General features: G+C 40.7%; 1 protein-coding gene across 1 annotated transcript in view; it reads right to left on the bottom strand.

Annotated features, from left to right (window-relative positions):
- Positions 1-305: 305 nt before the first annotated feature.
- opn4a (opsin 4a (melanopsin)) overlaps positions 306-12,739 on the bottom strand; it is a 54,833-nt gene continuing 42,399 nt past the window's right edge. The window contains exons 3-11 of the mRNA XM_074675572.1: positions 12,044-12,177; positions 10,931-11,134; positions 8,724-8,895; positions 7,964-8,140; positions 6,938-7,045; positions 5,544-5,739; positions 5,271-5,432; positions 3,789-3,848; positions 306-2,411 (exon numbers count right to left, since the gene is read on the bottom strand). Coding sequence (XP_074531673.1) covers positions 2,265-2,411; positions 3,789-3,848; positions 5,271-5,432; positions 5,544-5,739; positions 6,938-7,045; positions 7,964-8,140; positions 8,724-8,895; positions 10,931-11,134; positions 12,044-12,177 — 1,360 coding nt within the window. The 3' untranslated portion in view covers positions 306-2,264. The remainder of the gene's footprint in view (positions 2,412-3,788; positions 3,849-5,270; positions 5,433-5,543; positions 5,740-6,937; positions 7,046-7,963; positions 8,141-8,723; positions 8,896-10,930; positions 11,135-12,043; positions 12,178-12,739) is intronic.

Here is a 12,739-nt window from a genome sequence, read left to right on the forward strand (position 1 = left end):
TTAAATAAAGATTTAGCTCATCATTTACACAGCTTAGTTCCACTTGTCTAACGGTTGAGTTAACAGGATAAATAAAACCTGAATCAGTTGATCCATGGAAGCTTTTTACTGCTCAGGTTGACGAGTTTCTCGTCCAAACACTTTTCAAGTTGCCTTTCATTTTCTTTATGGTGGTATATATATATATATATAAATATATATATATATATATATATATATATATATATATATATATATATATATATATTTGATGGAAATCTTCCTCTTAGCTATAAAAACCTGTCACAAGTTGAGTCATATCTTGAGAAAGGTTTAAAACCAGGTTAGATTGGCTTCTCAAGCACTGCGTTACAATCAACATCCATGTCCCTTTACACTCCCCCTACAAACATAAACAACATCATAGTCACGTTTCACAACAATACCCATCAGCAAAATGTACACATTAAATATGTAGTCAAAGAAACAACCCAAACTGAAAAACACCTAAAAGCAGGAAATCTTTTCAAAACTAAAAAAAAAAAAATCTTCGTAAAAGTGCTTTTGCAGGCCTGGGAGTTAAATGAGATAGGGAGCACTGACTTATTTCAGTGTGATGTTTCAGATCCTATACATGGTTATCACACCCTGACATCACTGAAAATGTAAATGCTGCGGATATTAACTTTTCTTCTGTGAAAAAAAATCTGTGTGTTTGGCCGATCTCAGCACCAACAACTGGAAGCAGAGGGAAACAAACTGTGAGGCTCTACCCGTCAGAAATCCTCAAAATAAGAAGCACTTCTTCTCTACAGTGACTGCATATGTGGGTGTTGCAATCAGCACTGATGTGTCCATGAAAGTAGGATGAAAGGGTTAAGAACAACAACAAACAACAGTAAATTAATCTATATAAGTAGAAATTGTTCTTCAGTTTGTTTCACACATGCAGTCCTGCAAATATCCATATTTGAACCACCTGGGTGGGCTACATGTGTAAACAAATGTCTGAATTTTTAAAAGGGCAAGTTTGAAAAATGTAAAGAGCTGACTGTCTGCAACTTGCAGGAAATCATGTGTGAAATTGGATCTGTATAAATTTCTTTCCACTCAAGCTTAGACAAACAGTCGAGTCAGGTTATTTTCTAACAACATGTTTGTAGAAGTTATCAAATCAACTCACTCTGGGCTTTTATTAAATTGCAGCTGTGTCAAACAGACGGCTTTCTTTGATAATGAGTTTGGTTTGGATAGTTGAGAGTAAACACCTCCTGATCTCATAAAACCGGATGAGCCTGCTAATGTTTACCTTCACTCCTGGAAGCTCACCAACACAAAAATTACAAGTTGAAATTAAGACAACCTGGAACAAAATCTAGGACAAAATGCACATGGCTTTGAAGTATTTGAGGGTAGAGGTTACCGTAAGCTAGCCAGCCAGACACGCCGATAATGCATGTTTTTGTTTGAGAAGATAAACACACAATGCATTCCTCGAACTCTTTAATTAGGCTTTAGAGGGGTGTTTTTCCAGCTGTTGATTGGAAGGCCATATTTGTTTTCAGAATTAGAGTTCAGTTTTGAAGTTGTATCTCATGCAATGTCTGAAGTGACTCACCGAAAACCAGTAAAACTTTGCACCTACCCTCAAGACTAAGCCAGGATATCACAGATAACTAATAAGGAGAAACAAATGACAAAAACATAAGTAGGTAAACACACTGTTTGTAGAAAAATCACAAAACGTGTCAAAAAACCCTCCACTTTAACCCAGCTTGTTTAGCTTTAGTACTATTCAGGACCAAACATATTATACAGTTTTCTCACCCAGTGTTTGTTTCTGAGTAGACCGTTTACACCTCTTATGTGGCATAAATTGCCATTCTTTAAATATTGAGGTTATTATTCAGATTTATGACAGAAATCCTGTGTGTGTAAATCAAAAACACTCAAGGCCTTGACTGATTGGTTCAAAATATTTTTTCAAGTGATATTTTAGAGAATGCTTCACACTTTGTGCACTACTTTGAAATGGGACAATATACAGTATAAATGTACCCTGGTCCAAGTCTACCATATTCAAAGTTAGAGCAATCACCCCTACTGAACTAGGACCATGTCTGTTCCTTCACCATTTTTTTTTGCTAGCACTTGAGTTTCAAATGCATTGACATTCTCCAACGACGTTTTTTGTTTCTGAGCTTTAGAGGAACTCTGTGTGTTTCAGCCGTTTCTAAATCAGTGACTCAGTGAGATGGTCACATGGCTGCAGGTGATCAGCCCCTCTATCCAGACCCTGCTCTTGTGTTGTTGGCTGTCTTGGAACCTTTTCGTCCATTAGGGAGGAAGGGGCTGGTCTCAGAGGTGATGACGATGCTTGGGATCCGACCAATCGTGCCCCGCATTGTATGTCCTTCACTAAAGTCCCCACTCTGGCAGAAAGACAAGAAAAAGGCAGGGAGTCATTCTACTTTCAAAGTTGTTGTAAAGATTTAGATTGTATATGTGTTAAAACCCAATATGTTTCTAATTATGTGCTCTGGAGTATAGAACATCCCCAAATGAGAATAAATGTTTCACTATCAATGTTGAATCCCTGGGGTTGATTGTACAGATTCCCCCAAAACAGTTCAAGTCCAGAGGCAAGAAATGACAATTCTGAGGCAACATTAAATGTTTTTTTTTCAATAAAATCTGCTGATAATTGGCTTGATGTCTTGATTAATATGATGCTATTCTTAAAAATTGGCAGATCAATTGTGTGGCTTTTATCTAAAAATTAAAACGGTTTTAAAAGTTAAAAAGTCTTGAATTAGATAACTTTGAAAAGTGAAAATAGTGAATGAGCTCAAAAATGTTATGCCTTCCCAATCAACCTATTTTAACAAAGGAGAGGCAGAATGACAACAAAGGCTGAGGAGAAGCAAACTAAACACATTTTAACCCTTTAACTACCTCTATTTTTAACTTGAACTTTCATTTTTTAAAATGCAAAGGAATAGCCTATTTCAATTTTAAATTCAAATTCAGAAAAACTTTATTTATCCCTTTGGAGAAATTAAAAGCAAGTCAAATAGTAAACAATGTAAACAACCAAAGATAAAGATGAGACCAATATATATATATATATATATATATATATATATATATATATATATATATATATATATATATATATATATATATATATATATATATATATATATATATTTTTTTTTTTTTAACTGTAGAGACAACCCATTCAGTTTTTACTGAACAGTAGTAGTTCAAGATATTTTCAAGGAGATATAGAGATAAAAAATGCTCTACCAAACAGTTGAGCAGCAAGTTAAAGGGTTAAGGGAAAATTTCCAAGTTTAGCTCTTTTGTTAACACCAGGATCTTGTTCCTTCCCACTGTTTGAACGCTGTCCTTGCAAAACTCCTTCAATTGAGGCTTATAGTCATTAAAAGAAGCAGTTCAAAGCAGACTCAGTAATCACCATCAAGGACATTGGAAGTGTGATGAGATGGTTTTTGTAACGTAGCAACAGTTAGCAGTGCTGAGAGGCCTGTGACAGAGAGGGTGTTGCTGCTAACGGTGCAAAAACTGCTTCCAGTGGGCACAGGCTCTAACTCTTTACAACATCAGATCAAACTAATTGATCCAAGTTTTATCAACTTCATTTTTTATAGCACTGCACGTCAAAGAATGGAAAGAAAAAACAAAATAAAAAGTCTTATGGTTTGATGTTTTGGTTTCGAATGTGAAAAAAGTCACTGTCACTACTTGTTGAACTGTGTAGCACCAGACAGCTGCTGTGTACTCACATTAGGGATGCTGCTGCGTTCACTCACTCCAACCATGGAGAAATCTGTGTCATAAGATGTCTAGAAGAAAAACAGACAAATTAATGTGTTTACCATGCAGAATCATACAGTGACAGCCAGGATGGAAATCCTACTCCTCACCAATCCCCGCCATATCAAAGCCGAGACTGAAATTAATTTGTCATTAGATTTTAATCAGCGAGGCAGACAGGAAGCTAGAGGATCATCCATCAAACTCATCTTTAATGAACGATCAGGAATTTTAATTCACCCTTTGAAAAAAGGGAAGTGAGAGATTTGAGTCAATGATTAATATGAAAAGGGGATTTTCTGATGAAGCTGAAAAATTCATCCTGCAGATTAAAACCCAAAGAGGAACAGATTAAGATGAACACCAGAGTAGCGAGCAAAGACGCATGAACTGACCCCACACATGACCCAGAATCATAATAACTTCCCCAGGTGACCTTCCCTCCTGACCGCTGATAATCTACATGAACAGAGACACATCAAAGCATCTCTTGCTGGAGTCATCTTCCTGTTTAATCCGTCTCAACCTTCTTTTCTCTGAACGGAGGCAGATCAGGGCAAAACTTCAGATTTTACATCTATAAGCTACTGAGTTAAACTACATTAGTCCCCTCTGGTTTACATGACTCCATTGCTGAGTCCATGACCTGAACTCATTTTCTGTCACTTCTTGAGTTCGCTTAAGTTTGTAACTGAAGAAATGTACATCTGGGTTCCTTTGACATATATCGTGCAGTCTGTTCTGCACAGATATACTGAGTGATCCGAAGGTACCTTGTGATTAAGGGTCAGAAGAGGATAAATCTGGTAACCATGAAGATAGGTTTAAGTGTCGTGATATCTCAGATTCCATGGCAACAGCAGATGAGTCATGTAAGTGTTAATTTGTTTCGGGGTTTTTTATGTGAAGAACAGCACTGCTGGCTCTGATGAATGAAGATTTCTTAACGCCAGCTGTGAACCAAATGGGTCCTAAATTATATCACAGCATACATGTCCATTTACAATAACAACACAGTCATAACACAACCTGATGCACAAGGAGACACACAGCACACATTTGATGCCAACAGACTTTTTGTCTGTCTGATATTTAGGGCCCTGAGTCATACTCTTGTCAGCCATAAGATAATCAATTTGATAACTTATTGCCAAATCTGGGAGAATTTGGCTCAGTAATGCCCCCTGCTGGGCTCCAGAAGCTCTTCCCTTTGAGACAGTTTCACAGAGGAAGCTAACTGTTTTTAAACATCTAAACTTTCTGATTCCTTGAAAAAACGCTATTATCATTGTGGTGAAATGTAAACATAAAGTGAGAAATTTGGGAAATTTTACAAAAACCACTGTTTTTGGCCATTCCTGGGGATCCATTAACAAGTTTCTTGTTTGATCTACTTGAAATTAATTCAACAGCTAGAAGAGACCTAAGATTGACAGCCGAGGCATGTTTACCCTTTCAAAGATGCCCGAGTCGTGGCTCTTCATTTTGGACTTAAAGCTGGAGGAGGGTTTGAAGTCGAGCTCGGCCGTGTCTCTGCTGATGTCACAGGAAACCTGGCGGCTTGCAGGTCTGGAGCCCATACTAGACAGATCAGCCTCGGTGTCCGTCATCCCCTGCAGAGGAAAAAACACACCTTGATTCCCACATACTCTGCTTCTCCTGTATAAGACTTTTTTATAAACTAAAAAACATGATTTTTTTAGCTCCACTGGATCCAAGCTTACAGACTCGCTGTCAGAGGCAGAGGAGAGGCGGGACTTCCCGTTGCTCTGCCTCCTGAACTGGCTGCTGATGTCGGAGGTCTGGCTCGTTACAGTGGAGCGACGCGTTGACATGAAGCTGCTGCTGGTGGAGCGGAGGTCATGAGGATGAACACAAAGCAGGACGCCAAGACAGGGGATGTACTTGGCTAGTGCTAACCTGGATGGGGACAGAGAGATCAAGAGTTTGAGAGAGCAAAAAGAGAAAACATAAATGAAGACTTTACTGGAAGTAGAATTCAGGATAAAGCAGGTGACTGAGTCTCTTAGCGAGAGCTGTATGAAAAGATAAAATTTTGAGGCCAGTCTTTTGCTGTCCATGCACATCACTGAGCTTTAGCCGCCCATGACCCCCTCACTGGCTCACCAGTTTTTCTTCCATGGGTCACTGTTGATAGGTACTGACCTCAGCAGACCAGGAACACTTCACAAGAGCAACACGTTTGGAGACGCCCTGACCCAGTTGTCTGGTCACTATAGTCCAGCTTGTCAAAGCCGCTCACGTCCTTACACTTGGCATTTCCATTGGTTCCTTGCATCAACTTGAGGACAAAATGTTCACTTTCTACCTGACAAAAGCCATCCACTGACAGGTGCCACTGCGATGGGATAATCCATGTTATTCACTTCAACATGCCCTCAGCTGACACACTGCTCTGAAGTTAGCTAAAAGTCCCAAACATGTTCATAAAAACTGGTGTGTGGTAGAAATGTGTGGCTCTGTGAGTCTCACATGCACCAAACATACATATATGTGCCGTACAAAATGAGTGAGATGTAGTAAGAATTTTTTTTTTTTTTATCATTAAAGAAAAAGTGTTGCAGAGTTATCTCATCCTGACATAAATGTCAAAGTCCGTCAAGTCTCCTGAGGTCAGGTTTTCAGTGTCCTTAACATTTCCTGTTTTGTAGTGGTACTTACCCTTGTGTCTGTCTTCCAGATCCTGCTCCTTGTGCTCTCCTGTGTCTCATTTTCCCCCTGACCGTCTGCGTTTCTGACCTTTACCTGCTTTTGTGACTTTCGTCTCTGCCTGTCTGTCTGGATTTCTTCGCTGAACTAACTCATTACCTGTGTATGAACCCAGACTGTCATTAAACTCTGTCTTTTTTTTCCCTGTGTTAGCTTGAATTTTTGGTCCATTATCTGTTTGGTTCTGTCAATAAATGCATGAAACATAATTCTACATTACAGTGAGTTTCACTTTATTTTCATGGATGTATTATTATGTATGGTGATGGGGGTCAGAGCATGCTATGCATAGTTTATGAAAGAGTAAGTCTGATAGAAAAACGACACAGATATAAAATCACATACAGATAAAAAGACTAGTCTGTGTGTGCGTGTGTGTGTGTGTTACCTGTATTTTGGGTGTGTGATAGCATAGATGATGGGATTGTGGATGGCTGAGGCCTTGGCAATGACAGCGGGCACAGAGTTCATGTAGGGTGTCAACATGTCTGAGTACCTGTAGCAGATAACAGACAGTTCTTTGTAAATAGAATGTGTTAGCCATGGACTCAGCAGCTGCAGCTTAAAAGAAAAATCCCATCTGAGAAACATAAGTCATTCACTCTAATTTGTAATTTTGGAGCAAATTTCCAGCTCAGTATTTTGATTTCCTGTTTTGAAGTCTTGTTTTTCACTTTTCTGCATCAAGTATCTGCACTTGGCCAGGACACACTCACAAAAGAAATCGATCTGTTTAAATTAACGTTACATGAAAAAAAAAACCTTATAAAGTGTCTGCTCTTACTTAAGTAGAGGATTTCAGCATATATTAAACTCCTGGTGACAAATAGAGTTCTCATAATATCTTCTTTCTAATCTTTAAAGATACTATGAGGAGGATCTGTTTAAACTGGACTGCTTCGCCACCTTCTGGCCTGGAGTCTCTGCACACTGTCGTAAGACTTTTAACCAGGCGCATGTTTGTTTTGGATCAAATTTTCTTTGTTCAAGTCAACTTTTACCGGCTTCAACGAGCCGGGGTAAGGTATTTATCACTTCTGCTACAGTTGTGTGAAACGTAACAACAATCAAGCAGTGAGCTCATACAGAAGTTTAGTACACTACATAACACTACTGACAGCCCGGTGATGGGAGACGTGTCGGTAATGTTTACTATTAGTGAATCCTGGTCATGTCTGGTCTCCCAATCAGAGCTAATGTAACCTCACTCTTCATTTTATTGACTGACTCTCAAGTTTGAACAGACCACTGCAGAATAACTGCTGACTGTGGGTTGGAGTGAACATTATCACAAACAGTTTAGCCCCTTCAGTGTTTAGCTTGTGCTCTTTCACTCTCCTGTTTAACTTTCTTCTGCTCTTTCTGTCTGAGTGACATGGGGCATAAAACATGTGTCTGTTGGCATTAGTTTTACCCAGCAAAGGCAGTGAGAGCAACGCTGGAGTATGGCGACCAGGAGATGACGTAGAGCAGGATGACGATCAGAGCAATCTTCGCCATCTTCCACTCGTTCTGCAGACGGTGGAAATTTTTCACCGAGTCGCGGGTGCTGCCTTGGCCGTGAATGCTGCCGTTCATTTTTCCCACAGCCCTGCCAACACAGAACACAGAACTGTGGTGAGATCTCTATGGTGGACACAGAGTTGGCTTCAGACAGAAATACAGCTGGTGTATGTTTGATCTGAGGTGAACATGTGGTTAAGTCACACACCCCCAGGTACAAGATCTGCAGCCATTTTCCTGCATATCATTCCCCACTCTGTTTCCAGCTTTCCTGATCTATCCACTGTCCTATCCTTTCCAAACCAATGTTTAAAGCCCCTGAAAAACATGGAGTAAATTTTGTCTGACTAACTTGACTTGCAGGTGCATTGTGATATGCTCCTGTACTCCAATGGGGGTAATATAACCTGTGCATAATGATGATGTGTGTGAAGAATTTGATTTAGCAGGCAGTGATGGGTTCTGTGATCTGATGTAATCTGTCTTGGTCTGTAAATGTGCTTTAGTTTTTCAACCTAGCCTCTAAACTTTTCTGGGCAAAATATCTCTCACGAATCCTGCTTTTGGAGTCTGAAAATAATCAGAGTACAAGGAAATAAAACACAACAAAACAAATGTACAAACAACAAGTTACTGAAACCAAACAATCCTATCAAAAAAAGCGGACTGACTGGTTGGTGCTGCGGATAGCCCGGAAGATGAAAACATAGCAGTAGACGATGATGAAGAGCGGCAAGAAGAAGACGAAGATGCAGAGCAGCATGGTGTACGCTCGCACTGAAGGGGTGAAGGTCATGTAGTCCCACGTGCAGGAAGTCAGCAGGCCCTCTGGGACGTAAGCACCTGACAGGTGAGAGACAGACACACACAGACACAGAGTTTTGAATTTGTGCTGAAATAACAGCTTAGATGCTCTTTGGATCCCCCTCACCATGTCCTTGCAGATGTAATATAGCATGCTGTTTCTTTAAAAGGGGGGGGCGGGCATTGTTTTTCTATGATTTTAAACATGGATTAAAGTAACAATGCTCGATGTTCATACTAAATGTGTGTAGATTTTCAAACAATGATGTATTCATATGTTGCAGAAAAATTACCCAAATCTGTCTTAAAACTGGTCAAAACAGTCTGTTCTAAAATATATCATGAGATCTTCATGAGACTTGATATTATGACAAGGTCAGCACAGAAGGATTTCTTAACTGGTTCGTTACATTTTGGAGGAGGGGGGGCTTCAAACACCAAAGTCTGCCCATAGCCCCCCTCTTACGGTTTTGAAGCCAAAATTCCTCCGTGACAGGAGCAGCCATTGTAGCAGTTTGCACTTAGAGTCTGCGCAGTAGAGACGATGAGGGATTCTGGGAGAATCTAAGTGGAGCTGGGTGACAAAAATCATAATTATTATTTTTTCTTTCAAGAGTCTAATCCCTTCTTGACTCTACCTCCCAACATACTTTACAATCCCCGAAAAAAATATACGAGAACGGCAGCTGTCAATCATCGTTAAACGTTACGTTAAACCTTGTTTTTAACCTCGTATAACTAATGAAAACCAAACTTTTCAGAAAAAAGAGGACTTGAATACAAGACAGCCAGACGATACCTTCAAAACACCACAACAATCGGACGTGAGAAACATTTCTACGAGGTGTAATGATTTTTTAAAGTTTGACCACAGCTCATCTGGAATGGCTGGAAAGACACATTTTTTAACCTATAGCCACCAGGAGGAGCAGTTTTTGTGGAGACCTCACTTCGAGCCTAGAGCCAGCGTCCATTTTTTTTTTATAGTCTATGCTCCCTACAGGCCTTCAGAGGCCAATCAGAGGGAAGGGGGTTTGTGGAGCTGGGAGCCTTAAAGAGACAGCAGCTTAAAAAAGTATTTCAGACAGAGACTAAAATGAGGATGTGAGGAAACTAGGATGTGGTTATAGCACATCCCTGTAGTTATTGTTTGCATTGTGGATTAATTTGCTGATTCTGTGATTGATAGACTGACACTTACTTCCTTCTTTTCAGAACATCATCTTTATAATACTTTGTGTAATCCCATGTTCAGAAAACAGACAGGAGAAAGGTCTAAATGAATTGTCTTTGAGTGGTTGCTTCTTATCCAGGCTGGACTTGATTTAGCTGCTTTAAAGATTACTGAATGAATAATCTGTGAAATTAATGTAACACATGTGACACATTGTTTTATTTACGCTTCCTGTTCTCTGCATCACTCAGGGGCTGAAATGAGCTCTGAGTTCCAGTGTTAAAACAACAGCTGGTTTCACTCTTCTATGTTTGGACAAGATAAAATAATATACTCAGGGAAAATTATCAGGTTTACTCTCATAAAATTGTAGATTTTTACTGTTTAGAAAGTTTACCCCCTCATGGGAGCATCATCTCCACCAGACCTGAACCCATAAACTCAAACAGAAATATTTTCTTTTATCTCATCTCCCCTCACGGGAACGTTCAGTCCTCAGGAGTGAAAAAACAAGAGCTGAGACACATATACCACAAACTGAACATTGATGTGTAACATTTTCCACCTGGGCTAAGCCCGGGGAGTTTTTCCTTCAGACTGAGGAAGATTTATGGGGAGATTTAGGTTTCCATACATCGTGATTTACATAAAAATGTGAGATTCAGCCGGCTAAGGAGAATGAGAACCAGGTGAGAGGAAGAAGAAAAAAAACAAACATGTGTCAAGTGTGTGTGTGAAGGAGTGTGAACTTTGCTTGAACCAATAAAAGTGGAATTTAAAAGACAAATGAGTAATAACTCTGAGGTGATGTGGGGAGCTTTAGGTTAACTGGGCTGAGATAAAAACTGTGAACGGTACAGTTCAGGGATTTACTAAGTGTTCATGTGTGTGTGTGCTTACTCCAGCCGAAGAAGGGCGGCAGACTCCAGCCCAGAGAGTAGGCCCAGGCTGCCAGGAGGATGAGAAGGGCACGTTTCCTTGATAGCTTGCCAATGGAGGTCAGAGGTCGCGTGATGACAAAGTATCGGTCGATGGCGATCACTGTCAGAGTGATCATGGAGCAGATCCCGAAGAGTGCACCACAAAACGCATACAGCTCACAACCTGAAGACATATAGAGCAGAAGACAGGACTTGTAGACGACAGACGGACTACACCAACACAACTGTTTTTGCTCTTGCAGGCTCGTCTTCCTCTTTTTGTTTGACTTTCGTGTTTTAATAAGCTAGTTTGTATGAGATAAAATATTCATATACCAAACAACGACACATAAAACATCTGTTGATTCAGAAGTTGATCTGAAACTCCTGTATTCTGCAAGATGGAACTGCTCCCTCAGTAAATGACGTGTGGTTGCTGTTTGTAGGACCTCTGGAGTTCATGGGGCCACAGAGAGGTGCACATAAGATGAGGCTGATCGAGACTGTTTCATATGACACCCCTGGGCTTTGCTCCGTGATTTTCAGCCAAAGCAAGTAAAACAGCAGGGAAACCCCACGTCTATGTACAGATGAGCCAACATATTCTGATGTTGTATTTCAAGGGTTGAACAGATCACGTTGACTGAGTCAAGTAAGAAATAATTTAATCTGAAATGATAATCTTTTCTTTTTCAGTCTCTTTTTTAAACCTTCACATCAATTTTTCATGTTAATTTCAATGAATAAAAAGCAGAAACTCAACACCTCCTCTGCTTGTCTTTCTCTTCTTCTTCCAGCTCAGGGAATTAAAAACCCACCGACCCACTCACTGTCATATTAAAATGACCTCAGAGTGACTCTGGGGGAGACGGAGGAGGATTGAGTCGAATGCAAACACTGAGCTGAGATTGTCGGATTCTCACTGTCAGGGTGGGAAATGAAAACTGATCCCAAGCTCTGAGGGTGGAGGGTAGGTGAGCCAACAAGCTTTACTTTCAGGGCGAAACAACGCCAAAACACCTGATAGATAACCTCTGCAGCGCTGACACAGAGACGTGTGCGTGTGCGTCTGTGTGTGTGTCCACAGAGCTACCTTTCTCTCCAAAGATCCACCTCTTGTGCATGCTGGTGGTGAAGAAGATGGGTGACTGGGTGACACACATCAGCAGGTCTGTGATCGCCAGGTTAATGATGAACATGTTGGCCGGCGTCCTCAGGCTGCGACTCCTGCACACACGCAAACACACACAAACAACCATATTTCAAGCCCTGTTTCCACAGAGAAGCCCGGTTTAGATCAGATTGGTTTAGTCTGGCACCTCTATGGAACAGGCCTCAGAAAGAGGGACGGTCTCAGTTATTTGGAGATCTGTGCTGGGATAAGTCAGTGGCAGTGTTGCCGACTTAGCAATTTTGTCGCTATTTTTAGCGACGTACTGGGCAGCCCCCCCAGCGAGAAAATTAGAGAAAAGCGACTAACAACAAATCTATCACCTTTTTAGGTGGTCAGAGACTCCAAGTTCATGGGAGAAAAAGTAATGCCATGCATTGTGTGTCTGGCTGCCTGCCTGCATGGCCAGCTGTACACTACCGGCACCACTACCAGGACCGCTCAGTTGACAGGTAGGCAGCCCCCCCACCCCTGTTGGACAGAAAAAAAAAATCTGGCAACTTCTAGCTACTTTTGGGCCTGTAGCTACTTCTGTAGGAGTTTGCAACACTGGTCAGTGGAAACGCCGTACAATGCGTCCCGTGCTAAGATGAACTGAATCGCTTGGTGGAAACGGGA

The sequence above is a fragment of the Halichoeres trimaculatus genome, unplaced genomic scaffold (genome assembly GCF_033239565.1).
Source record: "Halichoeres trimaculatus isolate MK-OKI-2021-1 unplaced genomic scaffold, fHalTri1.1 fHalTri1_scaffold_8, whole genome shotgun sequence".
Taxonomy (NCBI): Eukaryota; Metazoa; Chordata; class Actinopteri; order Labriformes; family Labridae; genus Halichoeres; species Halichoeres trimaculatus.